Consider the following 16,694-nt stretch of genomic DNA (forward strand, 5'->3'; position numbering starts at 1 on the left):
ACCCTGCCAGACCTCTCCTCTTCACATCTCTTCCACACTCCCAATTACTTTGGAGTGTCCTATAACAAATGTTATGCGAACCTTGGCCAATCAGTTACGCTGACGGGTCGGGTTAGCCAATCAGGAACCTATACTGGCTTAGCGGTGATGACGCTTCGCCAATCCGCAAAGCGGGTTGGCCAATCAGGGAAGGCGATGCATACAGTAATATTTACCTACTTGCTCCCGTGGGGGAAATTCGGTTTCAGCTCAACCCAGCTGATCCCTGCCCACAAGGGCCACGGAGCAGTTAGGGGAAAGGTGTCATATTCAAAACATTGCTGGCAAGGCCTGGAGTCAAACCCCGGACAAATGGGGACTCCTGCACCCCAGGGGACTCTCTAACCCTTCAGCTATGCCACCCATCTCTAGAACACATTGAGAATTTCGGCCTCTTTCTCAGGCTGACAGATTGTTATTTTTCACATGCACACGCACACACGCGCACAGGCATAGGCACACACGCACACACACAAAGCTGTCAAACCAGTGTACACCCTAACAGTACAGTCAGTGGATCATCTACTTGCTATTTGAAATTGCCACACCCATATTTGGAACATAATCTTCCACATGATTTGTTACTACACACCGTCGCCTCACAGCTAGAAGGTCCTGGGTTCGATTCCCGCCGGGGACGCTGTGGGCGTATGCGTTCTCTCCTCCACGTCATCAGTGCCCATACCCTAGGTGGTGTTGGCAAAAGGGCCTTTCTGTGTGGAGTTTGCATGTTCTCCCTGTGTCCCCTAGGGTAGGTACCCTGACAAAAAACATGCAGTAATCCTGGTCTCTATACTGCCTCCCCCATGTCAGCCGGGCGCCTGATGGAGGGGAAAGGTTGGAATAACGTGTTCCTTCCACGTGCTACGTCCTACCGGGGAAACTCCTCCGTCAGGTGATAAGAAGCGGCCTGCTGTCATATATTGAAGGAACCATGAGCTCAGTTCGGGACTCTCCCCAGGATTACAAGCTTAGGCATTGGCACTGGGTGAAAATATGGGTTACAAAATCGTGTGATTAAAAAAGAGTATTTGTATGTGTTGTAACTTGAAACTAACAACCCCTGCCTCAACACATGAGTCATTGCTCTTTTCAAGGTAAATATTTGTGAGCATTGCTATGGAAAACGCCTACATACCACAGGGATACCCAAACAAAACATAACCCTTTTATGAGGGAACTCCCATATTCTCTCATAATACTATCTGTGACAAGAGTTTTCCACAGTAAGAAAGGGATCTCTATGGTAACCCAAAGGGTGGAAAATATCTCTCACTTCAGCAGAAATATGTTGGAACCAAATGCATGGAACAGTTCTTTTACTAAAACTAATTTCACATCACTGTTCAGGTCACAGGAACATACAGACTATATTACTTATCAAAAACAAAACCTGCTCTAGAGTTATCTAATCGCTTACATGTGCGGATTACCTGCGTATTAAAAGGCCAGCATACAGATCATAAAATTAAAATGTTTATTTAAAATTAAATATATATGACACATATTTGCATACATAAGTAGATAAGAAATGTATAATATATATATAATATATATAATATTTCAGTAAATTCTGATAAACCTTACGATGTCAATGATCTCCAGAATATAAAGACTAGAAATCCATATAATTGTTTTAGTAGAATTCATGTAAATATAACAATTGTCATAGATATAAAAGGTATTAATTGTACTAAATGTACTGTATGTTTTTCACATAAATGCTGTCTTATATAGGCCGTTTGTAGTAGTATATGATGAGCAAAAAACAAAACATAAATACTGATCACATGAATCAGATTGTTTTTAAAAAAAAAGGACCATTTGCATGGTCAATCAGTACAGAAATATGAAGATGAGAGAATCTTATTATTTCACAGCAAAATCCAGAGTGTTAATTTATTTGTGGTTAGGTATAAATCCCTCACACAGTCATCTATCTTGAAGTCAGTCCCTAGTCAGTGGGGGGAAATGTGTGCAATATCTCAACCCAAATTAGGCATCTTTCTTGGACTCTAGAGGGAATGTGTCAACCCATTTTTGTGTGCGCATTCGACACTGATCCCAATCATAGAGAGGGCGATACTGGAAGTGACGCAGGGCTTTGTCTGTGTACACAGTGAACGAAGTACAGGCTACAGCCAAAGTGTAGCGGTTAAGCAGTGGTGTATAGTTGAACACAGGCTTCAGTATCCAGCGCATAATGTCATTGAAACATGCCAGGAACCACAGCACTATGAGGGGTACACGGACCCCACGGAAGCCGAACACTGATAGGAACTGCATGTTGAAGTCCTCATAACTCTTATAGGGTGAGTCATCATAGCAGAAATATGGCTCGCCTCCCACTGTGTCAGGGTGATCTCTCAGGGCACGAGCTGCTAGCAGATGCATCCAGGCCACATTGCCTTTAAAAAAGAAAAATCAACGAATCAACATCATATCAAACTGACAACATTCTCACTTCACTTGCATGACAGCATCACCAGCCACTCAGACTCCTTTTTACTTCCTCAGTGGAAGTGTCGTAATGTTAAGTCTCTACATCTGCATTTGTTCCTCACCATACTTGGCTTGGTTAGATGCGTATGCTTGTAAAGTGGGTAACTAGGATTTCCTGTTTCGATAAATACCGGCAAATGCAGACAGAGTAGGCGTCACCTGGCTAGACTAAGCCTGATCTGTTCTCCAAACGTTTTCAAAAGTCAAACGTTTTCAGGCTCACCTGCATAGACCCGGCCGTGTTCAGTTTCTGGTGGGACACCCTGAAAGAGCCAGCCTCCTGTTCGTACACCATTCTGATAGAAGTCCTTCATTAACTGGTGCTGCTCACCATATATCCCTGTAGGCCTGAGGGAGCATGTATGCAAGCATGCCCCTCCATTCACCTGGACAGACACAGGAAAGATGGGGGTGTTAGGAAACAGATGGTAGTGAAGTGGATCAGGAAAGAAACAAGACCCTGACTTACAAACGGCACAAAACAGTGTCATAGCAACAGAGCCGTAGGAAGCCATTCCCAGTTGGGGGGGATATATTTGTACCGGCCCACATGCACGAGCGCCACACATGCACGCGCGCGATTTCTTTTCACGGTTTTTCGCGGTTATTCCCCTTTTATTTCGCGTTTTTTCGCAGTTATTCCCCTTTTATTTCCGTTTTTTATTACTTTAATTCGGTTAATTCGGTACCAAAAAATGTAGAGGGGGGGTGGGGCCGCTCTTCCACCTTAAAGCAGCTCACACAGCTGATTGTGATCCACCCTGGGCAAGACCTGGGATGTTGGTTGTCTAGGAAGTTGACAACCGGAAATGGTTGAATTTGGCGGAAGTACTGCCCAAGGAAATGACGTTCATGCTTTACAAATCTGTTAACATTCTCCGTGAATGAAACGAGTGTTGTGATTGGTTCGCAGATGAGTGAGGCTGGGACCGAGGTTAATTGTGATCTGGGCCCAGCAGCCAGCAGCCCTCCCTTCCAGGCAGCGGCCGCGGGGTCCTAGTGCGGCCTCATTTGAGGCTTTTTTTCTCCTCCTCTTTTTCCCCGTGGCCTCGCGGCCCAAATACCGGTTCGCGGCCCACGGGGGACGAATCCCCCCCGTCCCCCCCCTTTCCTACGGCCCTGCAATGTACTTGGACTAGAGATGCGCGGATCACGGTTTTAGCCGCGGTTGCCGCGAATAACCGCAGTTTGGGTGGATTTAGGTCAGATATATATAATTATTAATTAGTATTGGATAAACCGCGGGTGAAATAATGCAGGAAATAAATTAATGACATCTATACATCTATAGGCCTATTATAGCTTTGAAATCTCGCTGTGCGTGCGTCATTTTCCATCAGGCACAAATTAGCTGCCTACTACACGTGCTTTGCAAGTTCTTAAAGGGATACACGGGAGTTCAGAGGTAAATAAACACCAGCAGTACTTTTCCCCGACCACCAGGGGGTGACGCAAGAGGGACTTCCATAGAGAGGTACTTTTGAAGGGATGGTGCCCGAAAACAGGTTGCTTTATTGGGATACAATATGCGGAAATTCCCGCCCTGCTGGTTAAACAACTAAATTCTATCCACACGCTATCTTAAAAGTAAATTCTATGCCTCAAAAACGAAGTTTGAGAGCGTTTTTTTTTAATAATTTTTATCCCGCGATTTTTGTAACCCATTTTTTTCACCCGGTGCCAATTTCCTAAGTGATCCTGGGCGCTACACCAGCCCTACACCAGCACTACACCAGTCCCCCACAGCCAGGGAGGCCAGGGCCGAGCTCATGCTTCCTTCAGTGCATGAGAGCCAACTGACCTTCTTGTCACCTGACAGGGGGGAGTTTCCCTGGTTGGACGTAGCGCGTGGAAGGAACACGTTATTCCAACCAGTTCCCTTCCCCTCCATCAGGCGCCCCGGCTGTCATGGGGGAGGCGGTATAGTGACCAGGATTACTACATGTTTTTGTGAGGGTATTAACTACCCTAGGAGACACGGGGAGAACATGCAAACTCCACACAGAGTAAGTTTGAGAGCGTTTTAAAACCGAAAGTAAACGTTCATACGGACACGGACGCGCACGGACGCGCACATGCGTGCGTTAATTTACGTACCGGACATAAACATTAGGGAAAATACGGATTTCAGAAGGAGGACTGTGTTTCAATGCATGAAAACACCCCAGCATCATTATATAGTGGCTGATAGAGGGGAAAAAATGCAAAATATATATATATATTTTAAATTTAGGCTTAATGTTCCCTACAATACCTTTAACCCTGTCAACGACTGGATATGTCTTATGAAAAGTTGCGATGTGAGAAAGTGATGGGAGATGAAGGGCTTGCCATGGATATCTTACACCTGTGGCCCCCAAGTGCCCTAATGGGTGGACACTACACATCTAAAAGTCATGCTAGCAGTCCCTATAGGCCAATGGCCATGCTCCTCCTTAGTTCTAGTCTAACTGGACATTTTGGCACAAGGAGGAAAGGCCATATGGGTCACCAATATCAGTAGTGTCTGTTCAAGTGCATTACGTTCAATGGTAATGTACCTGATTTTGAGATATTGCGTATGCAATTGTACATTTTGGTCTAAGGGTGGTGCTTGAGCAAAGACCATTGGGTGCATCCTTTGGGGTTCATGAATGTGCAAGCAAACTTATGACGATCCAGACAGTCCTTTTCTAAATAAGTTGTTTGGCACCAAAGTGGTGGACAGACCAACCCTACAACGCCATTCTTAGAGCCCCACCACTAAAAATCTAAACAAAACATGCTTAAAGTCTATAACTTTTATTATGCTGGAAGAATAGAACCACAGTACCACGCCAAGGCCACAAGGGAGTGATCAAACAGTTACTGTATTTATTTTTTATCTCTGCCTGGCCGAAGGCCAGTGACTGAGATAATGTTTTCGCCCCTGTGTGTGTGTGTGTGTCTGTTTGTCTGACAAGAGCTAATATCACAAACTTCTGAATCAATAAGCGCCAAACCTTTTGTGTATGCCGCCAGTACAGTAGGTACAACAAAAAAAACCTTCCTATGACACCAATCAACCCAAAATTGGAATCACATGTTGAGGAGCCTCTGTAGAGGACATACGGTTACAGGCTACAGGCTATTTCCGCCTGTAGCTTCCTCAGATCCTGATGGCTGCAACCTACGACTTACACAGCCCTGAGTAGGCCACCTGGCCTGGTAGAGATATGCGCTCCATACAGCATCCGTTTCTAGTTGTGACTGTAGCGAAATTGCAAAAGAATTCTACCACATTCTCATAGCCTTATTGTCATGGCATTATCCAGCTGAACAATGATGAAGACAGGAGCATCCTGGATGTGCAAACATTTCCTTGTTGTATTGTGTCTCTCAGTTTAACCAGTCAATAATGACTATTGTTTGTATCATATACACTAATCATTTTAGGCCTCCCTGTTTCTTAACCCTGTGTAGTGTATTGTGAAGCTTAAAATTAACTTGAAAGAATTTGGACTTGAAAGAATTGTTAGACTGGTAATAGTCTAGTCTAGTCTTCTTTCAAATCTAGACCTATAAAATGTAAGTTGATGATTGATGAACTAGATGATGAAAATAAATGAAAAGGTATTACAGTACATTATACTAATTGTGCCTTTGTCAAAATAAGCGTGTTATAATACCTTGGTGCCATTAGCTTCGAGCACAATTTTCTCAGCCTTTGCCTTGCTCTTGGGATAGGGCATTGTGTGATATACATTGTATGGCGTGTCCTCATTGCCCCTGTTAAAAAAAAGACAGCAGTTACCAAGAGTGGGCGAGGAGAAATGAAAACAGCGTTGAAATGTTTACTTGGCTCTGCCACATTCATGATCGGAATGTTTCTGGATCAGGCCAGATCACGAACGACAGATGGAATTTCAAGCAGATGTTGAAGGCAGATAAAAGAAGAGAAGAGAAAACAAGGCAATACAATACATCACCTTGGAGAATCTTTTACATGTAATGCATTTATTTTCATTCATTAGTATATATATTTGTATCAGCTACCTGCTGATTTATGTTTCTAAATGGTGTCTCACATGAACGTGAGACTAAATGCACAAATATCTATTTATGTTCTATATCTATTACCGCACCTCATGTATATATATCTGTAACTATGCTGCTATTAAAAGTAAATATGTATGCATGAAAACTACAGTGATAGGAGGCGGTAATAGACATATGGACCAATAACCTACCTATACCTACCTATTCTCCTATAGCCAGATGATCAGAGATCTCTGCCTACCCAAATGTATTGGAACATCTAAATGAAATGTAGGGGCTAGAACTGGGTGGAAACAATTTGGAAATGTAAAAACAAACTCCATTGCAGAACCAACGCAAAGACTTTAAGGTCGGTCCTTCATATTGGGATGGTATCAGGATTGGTTTTCAAAGCAGTAGGTGTAGGTTTGTTAGGGGCTCACTGCTGTTCTAGCCCCTACATTGAATTTAGATGTTTTGGTAGACGAAGATCTCCGATCATCTGGCTATGCGAGAGCGTGACTAATACCATACAGTACTACCTACTACCTAACCTAAGATTCAAGCACACATTTATATAGACTTTCATTTGGGCAGAGACAGACATGCTGCAAAGACAAAGGTTCATTATCTATCTATCTATCTATCTATCTTGATGAGCTCATCGCCTCATCACCATGCCTGGAGGCATGGCATGGGTGCAGTTTCAGTTCACATTTCATTGTAACTTGTATTTGTATCTGTGACAAATAAACCTGATTCTGATTCTTGCTCTGTGAGTAATGCCTAATTTCTACATATGACACGTCTCGGATGAGACGCGCTGTGAGCTTGTAGATCTGCTATTTTCGGCATATGACACGTCGTACGGCCAAGTATAAATCAGGCTTAACATAGCTGTTGTGGATGGGGGAGGGAGTAAATATTGTCAATAACAGCTGGACATAAACATCTGGTTTAAATACTAATGTTTCCAGCACGTGGCAACTGGACAGTTTAGACAGCTGATAATATTTTCTTAGCTTCCTTTCATGTGGGAACAATGCATCTTTATCTGTGAATGTTATAGAAATAAACCAAGGTGCCTAAATGATAAACTGGTTTCGGTAAATAGTTCTGCAACCAGAGTTTAGCTTCTTCATTATACCCGAGTTACCTTATTGTGGTGACCACATTGCGTCATAGCAATTGTTATTATATTTTGATGTCCTGCATGTGCGAAGACGCATGGTTTTTGTTTCTGTTGATGTCCTTGTTCTATGTTGGGAGGACAGTGGGACAAAAACAGACCATCATGAGTTTTATGGCTTGCTGGGGCTTTTGGGGACACTTGTTGCAGTCCTGTGATTGACATGTTTTGTCATGCTGTGAGCTTGTAGATCTGCTATTTTCGGAGGGGAAATCCATCATATGTATAAATTAAGCATTAGTCACAGTGCAAGAATGAACCTTGTCTTTGAAGCATGTCTGGCTCTGCCAAAATGTTTAGACAACAAGGCAGACACACTGATTAATCTGGTGCAGAACATCATAGCTATTTTTTTTGTTTTTGTTTTTTTTAAAGATATTTTTTGGGGCTTTTCTGCCTTTATTTTTTTGAGAGGAAAGTAGGCTGACAGGAAATGGGGAGAGAGATGAGGGGGTGACACACAGTAAAGGTCGCCGGGAACGGGAGTCGAACCCGCGACACGCCGTAAGACTGGATTACCAGACATGTGGTATGCGCCTGGACCACAAGGCCAGCGGGCGCCCCACATCATAGCTATTTTTAAAGCAATCATCTACTCATTGTTGGTACAGGGAGTTCTGCCTTAGGCCAAACAGACTGATGGCAAACTGTAATCATGACTTAACATAAATTGTTGTTCTACAACAAACATTGCATTGCATGCACACAGGTTGCATGTAAGCGATTCCCAAACCAGTTATTTTGAGGCGTGTTCATTTCAGTTCACTGAACGCCTGCGCCGAGCAGCTGGTGGCCTCACATGTCGACCAGTGCTAACTCTGAGCGTCTAAGCCAGCAATTCCCAACCTGTGGGCCGGGGCCCACTGATGGGCTGTGTGGATATTGCAATTGGGACCCAAAATAATTGGCAAAACTCTAAGATTTTATTGATAACATTAACCCATTTAGACCTGGAACACCTATACGTTGGTATACCTTTCAAGACGGGAATACCTGTGTGTAGTTGTTGCTATAAACAGTATATACAACATTATTATTTTATAAAGAATCGACCTCAGGTCTAAATGTGTTAAGGTAAAAGAAAAGTATGACATGGTATTTTTTCTTTAATACCTTTAAAAATGAGTTTATCATGATACCGATAAATAGGAACTTAAAGTATACTACGTTAGACGTTCCACTAGTCTGGGAGGCATTGCCTCGGAGTTTGGACAGCGGGGGCGCGGCCACTGCGTTGTGATTCAAATCAACAGCCAATGAAGAATAGGGGGCGGGATCCACATGCAGTGGGTGTTGCATCTAAATAGGATCGACGGGAAGCAATTTCCCCTTGAGAAATTTCGACCGCCATTGTTGTGTACTGCTGTTTGCCTCTCGTCGGACTTTTTAGACGAGTTGCAACCGGTAAGAGGCGTGTCCGCTCAGATTCAGAGCGTGACGTACATCCCGCCCACAAATACAGGGGGTTTGGCCCAGAAGTTCCTCGCCGAGCCGGCGAAAACTTCTGGGAACTCAGATTAACGTTCCACTGATCCGAGCCCGAACACAATCGATTGATTGATAATTTAAATAAAGATGCTCTGAAAATGAGCACTTTTAAGATTTCCAAGTCGGCCCTGATCCAGAAAAGGTTGAGCACCACTGGTCTTAGCCAATCACAAGGATTGGGGTGTCAGTGCGATGTGCTCTGATAAGGGGTCTATATTGTTCACTCCAGTCCCTGTTCTGTCTCCCCCTGTCTGCACCCTGTCATATCTTTCCTCTAGATTGCATTCCATTTTCCATGTATGGTAAACTCAGGAGATAGATATAAAATAGTTAATACAAATCACAGGAATGTAATGTACAGTCCAAAAGCCTCTGCAAAAAAGGCAGACAAATAGTCATTCAAATTCAGGCTTGTATAACAGAATAACATTTGTCCAAAATGCATTGTATTCAGAGGTTTACCTGACAAATGAGTCTCCTTTGACATTGGGTCCAACCACCTCCATACTGCTGGTGTAGACAAGATACTGAATTCCATTTTCCACACAGGCATTGATGACATTTTCTGTTCCTAAGAGGAGGGAAAGCACCGTTTCAGAGATACATGACAATGGGATCAGATCAGATTACACATTTCTTCTTCTGGTGGTGAAGTTCAATGTGACCACACCAAAGGGCTGACTCTCAATCAGGTGATAAGACTCAAAAAGGTCAAAGGAGTGAATGAATATATACAGAGCAGCGGGAAACACAGTTCAAAGCAAGGACTTCATAAAGAACATCTGTCCCAGGTTGGCAGAGAATAAAGACAAGTAAATACCCTGGGATTGTGCTTGGAAAGACTGGTCCAGTACCACGTATACTGTAGGTATTATTTCCTCCCCAAATACACCATACCATGGCAGATTTTTCTGTTTGTGTTTTTTTGCTAGGACATCTATCCGATGTAATATATTTCATTCAAGTAGAAAGACACTTTTTGAAGGAATACATGTTGAATAACAAAAAAGGAAATATACAAAGTAGCTACAAACACCAATGCCAAGGCAAACTGACTGTTAGAAGCTGAAAGCTGTGAGATGTCTGGACCTTTAAGAGTTTCATTTAAGGTAAAACATTTTACAGGTACACAATATCTCTGGCGTAATGTGATCAAGATATATGAGTCAGATTTTTCAATTCCCATTTCAATTTGAATGACTGCTTTTCAAAGTTTCTGGTAGGCAACCTGACCTGGCTGAGACCTGTGCCCTGAGGAGCACACTTTTATGTATTTTGCCACAGCAATTTTGTGTAATGCCCCCTGCTTGATGATTTAAATGAAACTTTCAGGGCATGTTTCAGGTATTATATGTTAGACTATACCGCATGTTTTGTGATGACTGCCCAGTGGTTGTTGACTTTCGTCTGTTGACATGCTGAGCCATTCCCTTTTTAAGTTCACCGTTCAATAGTTTCAAAACGAAATAAGTAGGTCAGTTTCATAAGCCTGGTCGATAATGATGCACAGACAATGTAGTAGCAATCAGACCAATAGTTTGTTTAGGACATGTCAAAGATCATGTTTTTTTTTATTTAAAAGAAAAGTTCCAAATTAATTGTAGCTCCCACATCAGGGGTCATATTTGTTATGCAACTTCCAGTGATTGGTGAAAATGTTATGTCTCTACATTTACCATCTCAGGGGAACTTGAAAACCACGGCAGAATAAAAAACAGCACAAAAACAGACTTAAAGCCAAACAGACTCGTCACATTAGGGCCATTTTCCTTAGGCGTAACATTTAGCTCAAATTACCCACCTAAAGCCCCAATATAATATTAGGTCTTTCAGTGCACTTCTACTACTACAATTCTGGTGACAGAGATGTGTTGTGCATAATGTAAAAAACACAACCCACTGTCGCACCAGCCAACACAACAACAAAAACAAGATAATGATGTTAACTGACTAACAAATCACGAGATTCACCTCACCAAAAACAAATTAGAGTTTGCAATGTCAGTATGTTATTTGATTAGTTGCAGTTAAAAAATACAATAACACATAACATAAGCACACAAATATTGAGTCTCTCACATAATTAAAATAGCCACGTCATTCAACACATGAATGGTTCTGGAATATTCTAGGAAAAGGAAGGGAGAGGTGGCATATCCACAGGAAATGTGTGGTTTGCCCACAGTTTTACTCATAGGGAGGTCGGGATCTGGGGAGCAGTACTGTTGAATTGTTATCCTGATGTTCTTATGGCTTTCCCGGCAGTACATCATCCCAAAATAATGGAACACAAACACCCATCAGTGGTCCCTCTCTCCATGTCTGCATCTCTGACGACAAACCCTAACCGAACCCCTCCCTTTGTCCCTTTCCGATTCCTGTGAAAATGTGCTTTACTGCATTCACTTCACTGATGTCTCACCTTGAACATTCACAGCGTTGATGACATGCTCTGGGACTCTGTGCCAGACGTCCACCAGGCTGGCTGTGTGGATGAACACGTCAACCCCTCTGGAGACTTCCAACACACTGGAATAGTCTGTAATGTCCCCCTCGGTCACCACCACCTTTACATGATCTAAGAGGGAGGAATGGGAATGGGGATGTAGATAAAGAACTCTTTATTCTTAACTGCTGGGAACAAGATGGCAGATAAGGATTGTTTTCACAGGAACCAAACAACTGGAGATTTGGGGATTCTTTGATTCTATTATTATATTCTCATTTTATGAGCTTATTCTCATTTTCGATTCTCTTAACTCTTATATAACTATTCTTTAACTGAATTCAAATGTCCTCTTATAATGTGTTTCTTTTGCACTTTATCTTAATGTTGCTAATTTTTGTGTAAAGCACTTTGAATGACTCTGTCAGGCTGAAAGCCATGGACCGAGATTATGTTTTTGCCCCTGTACGTGTATGTGTTTTGTTTAGTGTGTGAGATTCCAGAGTTACAGTAATTCCAGAAACCGTTGGACCTTTGTGCAGGCTGCCAGTAGGCTAAGGAAGACGCTCAACCCTAAATTGCTCAAATTCAGACAAGGCTTCTAAACCTTTGGTGAACAATTGTTGATCTGTTTTTAACGCTGTGACTCTGTAGGAGGTGAGCTGTCTTTAAATGAGTCTGAGCCTGTGTGTGTGATCCCTGAAGTCTCCCAAGTTGACTGACGTCATAGACTGGCCTCCATGTAATACTGTGATAACAGGTACAGCACAAAAGTACTCCAACAACGGGTACTATGAAACGTGGGCATCCATCTTATACTGTGAGATGTAATTTGTTCCTTATCTAATGGCCTTGAAAATTATCTACCCTTCGAAGGACAGAACGTCCTGCGGTTACCATAGAAATAATGAGGACTCTTGAACCCAAGACCTGGTGACTACAGTGATTAATTTACAGTGGCTAAATGGAAACAGTTCTTCCATTAAGGCCTGTAATAAGCCAGCTGCAATCCGGTGAACTGCCGTCACTGCTCCTTACTCATTCACCTCCTAAAATCTGTAATTAAATGTGGCAGTCTGGTGTGGTTCTTTAATGTCTCTGCCAGGCCGTGTGGCTGAGACTACGTTTTCGCCCCTATCCGTCCGTCCTTGTGTGCATGCGTGTGTCCGTCCGTCTGAGTGTGAGCAGAGCTTCTCCGGCACCGTCGGACCGATCGGTGCGCATCTGTGCACACACACTTCCTGAAGGCCAGAGCAGTACCTCTGTCCCAAATGTTTCCCATCGGCCTGTTGTAGCGCCACCAGGATTTTAGCTACATTTTGGGATATTACTCCTATGCATTTTGTCCAAACACCACGGAAATTGGTACATATTATCTATAGTCATGTGATCAAGACAGATCTGTCAGATTTTCCATATTCCATCCTGATTGGCTAAGATTGGCTTCCAAAGTTTGCAGGAGTGGCCCATTTTCAACAAAATGCCTCACATCATGAACATCCAATTGCCGTGAAACTTTGCATGCAGATTCCCACTAGGCCAAGGAAGACATGCCACCCTACATATAGCGCCACCTCACGTTTTGGCCTGTAGCTATTAAACCATAGGTTAACCGACAATCAAAATTCCTATTCCCATGGATTCTTCCCTTGGATCATTACGGAACTCCCCAAATAAGCCATGCCCATTTCCACCTGACCAGGTTTTCCACCATGTTGCGTTTTCATAGTAAAACAGTTTTTGCTACTACTCCTACCAATTTTGTCCAAGTCTCACCCAAATTGGTACACATTATCTTTATAGTCACGTGATCAAGATGTATGTCAAATTCTTCGGCTACGATTGGCTTTCAAAGATTGCTGGACATGCTACAAGCACAGCTGGACCGATCGGCCATAGGTCATACAAGCAACATTTGTTTTCCCTGGATTCCTTGGATCATGACGCAATTTATAGGCCATGTTTGTGCCAGATTACATTTTTCTTCGAAACACAATTTTTGCTACTACTCCTACAGATTATGTCCAAAACTCACACAAATCGGTACACATTATCTCTGGAGTCATGTGATGTATGAGTTACATTTTTCAGAACTCATTCCAAGTGGCTATGACCAAAGTTTGCGGGCCCTAGGTAGGCAACCCGGCTTGGCGGAGACCTGTGCTCCGAGGGGCACTTCGCACTTTTATAGCTCCAGTTTGTGAAAACACTGAACAGTTTGCACAGACTATGTGCACTTCTCAGTTTTCTTGTTCATTGCCAGAGGCTGAGGTTGAGGTCTATGATTACAGCAACTCTGTTTGCTATGGTCCCCCAGTATCAGGCCCCAACAACAACCAGGCTCTGTGCAGGGAATTAATTATGAATGGCTGGACAAAGCATTTTCCACTGCACCGGAGAGATCTCATTCAGCTTGGCAAAGCACATTACTGCTAGGGGTTAAAACAGGCAGTTGCTGAAACCAACAAACCACTAACTGATAGCAGGTCTCATCAAGAGGAAATAGGGAGTGAGGCTTTTAATTAATTTCAGGTTGGGAACAAGGATTAAAAAAAAGGCAAACTGATGGCATGTCAAGAATCCTATCCGCCTCTTGTGTGACGTGTCACTCTTTTCTACAGAAAGAGCAAGAATGTTGTCATTTCTTTGATGCAGTGTAGAGATAGCCTGCAGGCTGCAGCCTTGCAATATTGACACAAGATGAACATGATTCCTGAACATTAACAAGCAACAGTCTCTATGGAATTTGAGATAGATCCTAACTAACACAATAACTAACACAATATCTGATATAAATAAGGGTAAAGTCAATATAACAACAACAGCCTTCCTTAAAGGGGGTGTAAGTGATTTCTTCCTTCTATATTTTTATACTAATCGTTGCTATAGAATAGAGCAGTGGTTCCCACTGCTATAGAGTGTTTGTTCAGTAACAGGGGTCTCCCCATCTCTCCAGCTCTTTAGTTAATAATACATTTTCTAGTCGGGATACTCATTTGTATCCAACCAGGAGAGAAAACTCATACAGGATAAACATGATAAACAAGTGAAATTGGAAGTGATGAAACAAAGAAATGAACATGATTGGATGCAATTTGTGACCCATGAAAAATGCATTTTCTGTGACTGTGAGCTGGAGAGACACCTGTTACTAAGTTAAAGCAATGTTCTAATAGTGATTTAGCCTATTACTATAGAGTCTATAGTAATAGGCTAAATCACTGTGAGAACATAGAGCTTTAACTTTTTAACAAAACTTTTTTTTACATCTTCAGCATTGAGCTGAGCTAGCCTATAATGCACAATTTGATTACCGGTATATAACCTAGTTTTAAGTTATTATTAGGCTATATGCTATTTAGCATATAGGGGGACAGATTGATTGATAGTGAAGTGACAATGTAAGGACTTTTAAGACCTTTTTAATCCCTAAAAAAGAAAGAAAAGGAAAATACCATTACTGCATCAAAAGTTATCAACAAACTATTCTATAAAAACTTGGCCAAATTGTCAAATAATATAAGAAAGAGGCAAAAAATAAAATAAAAATAGCAGATCTACAAGCTCAAAACACCTTGCAGCTTGTAGATCTGCTATTTTTACAATATTTATCTGTGGAACCGAGTCAAACTAAATGTAATGCCTCAACTCCTACATTCCAAGTGGTTGTCAGGGTGGGGGGTCCCCATTTCAAATATCATTATTTTGGGGGGTCGCGGTCTGAAAAGGTTGAGAACCACTGGCCTCTATACGAGGACGAATATAATAACGCGTTATTCTACTCGCATCAAACATACATAAGAAACAAAACGCGATGATATAAGGAAGGACTTGCCTTTACCTGTGTTATGTTCACGTAAAGTTGGATCTACGTGTTTATCGAAGAGCCGAATTTCTCTCAGCTTGTCCTCCTTCTCGAGCAGGACCTGCAACAGGTGTCTGCCCAGAAACCCACAGCCACCCGTCACCAAATAGACAAGACCCGTCTCGCTATCAGACATTTTGTAAGGCAGTGTGTTAAAGCTCCTGCTCTGTCGCTGTCGCACTCTCCGATTAAAGAACCGACCGCTGCAAGCTGCAGTGAGCGCAGTCATGTGGATTATGTGGGAGGACCGACACCGACACGTAGAAGACGTACGCAATTATGCACACCAGCCAGTAGTGTGTAGAAGACGTAGCTATGCAATTATGCACACCATATGTGTGGTGTTACTGAGGTGTTAATGTTAGGTGTTACTGTGGTGTTAATGGTGTTACTTTACACCAGTGGTGTAAAGTAACTCAGTACATTTACTCAAGTACTGTACTTTATGTACAATTTTGAGGTACGCTTACTTTACTGGATTATTTCCTATTTTCAGTACTTTTGCTTCTACTCCACTATGTCTCAAAGGCACATATTGTACTTTTTACTCCACTACAATTATTTGAAAACGTTAGTTAGTGGTTAAGCTACTTTGTAGATTTTGGTTATTATTACAAAACATACATTAATCACTTCAGCCCTATATACATTATGGCTGTTTGGAAATAGCTGATCTACAAGCTCACAATGCCTCATGATGCCATGCATTGTGAGCTTGTATCTGCTATTTTTAAAATATTTTAAATCATTTTATACATTTGGAAACTTGTGAAATGGGACATTCTGCATATTGAGTAGGCTAGTACTTTATACTTTTGGTACTTTGTAAGTACATTTTAATTCCAATGTAGAATTCTGGACTTTTACTTGTAACAGAGCCTATTACATTGCAGTATTTACACTTTTACTTCAGTAAGAAATGTGAGTACTTTTTCCAACAGTGCACGCAGCAAACCGCCTGGCGTTATGGCATTTGTGGCATGTCAGTGAAGTTGTACAAAACAAAATTCCAAACATTTCCCAATTTTTCAAAAGTTAGGGTTAGGGACGAAAGATATATCCTACTGTATGTGGTTTGTTAATCAAAGTCCTCCGAGGTCAGTCACATCATTGCACAAGAAGATAAATAAACTGGCCGCTAAAGCCTTGACCTCGCTTCAGTCACCACA

At 42.2% G+C, this 16,694-nt stretch overlaps 1 protein-coding gene across 2 annotated transcripts; it reads right to left on the reverse strand.

Annotated features, from left to right (window-relative positions):
- Positions 1-1,479: 1,479 nt before the first annotated feature.
- hsd3b7 (hydroxy-delta-5-steroid dehydrogenase, 3 beta- and steroid delta-isomerase) lies at positions 1,480-15,707 on the reverse strand. 2 transcript variants are annotated; one of them, XM_084071473.1, is made up of 6 exons: positions 15,496-15,707; positions 11,637-11,792; positions 9,677-9,785; positions 6,189-6,288; positions 2,765-2,927; positions 1,480-2,447 (listed from the first exon to the last, which is right to left on the reverse strand). In XM_084071473.1, the coding sequence occupies exons 1-6, from the start codon at positions 15,659-15,661 to the stop codon at positions 2,035-2,037; spliced, it is 1,107 nt and encodes a 368-aa protein (XP_083927599.1). In that variant the 5' UTR covers positions 15,662-15,707; the 3' UTR covers positions 1,480-2,034. The 2 variants fall into 2 exon arrangements, with proteins under 2 accessions (XP_083927599.1, XP_083927600.1); XM_084071474.1 differs by having other exon boundaries at positions 1,488-2,447; positions 15,502-15,707.
- Positions 15,708-16,694: the final 987 nt, after the last annotated feature.

Source organism: Gymnoscopelus microlampas, assembly GCF_963454915.1.
Source record: "Gymnoscopelus microlampas genome assembly, chromosome: 11".
Lineage (NCBI taxonomy): Eukaryota > Metazoa > Chordata > Actinopteri > Myctophiformes > Myctophidae > Gymnoscopelus > Gymnoscopelus microlampas.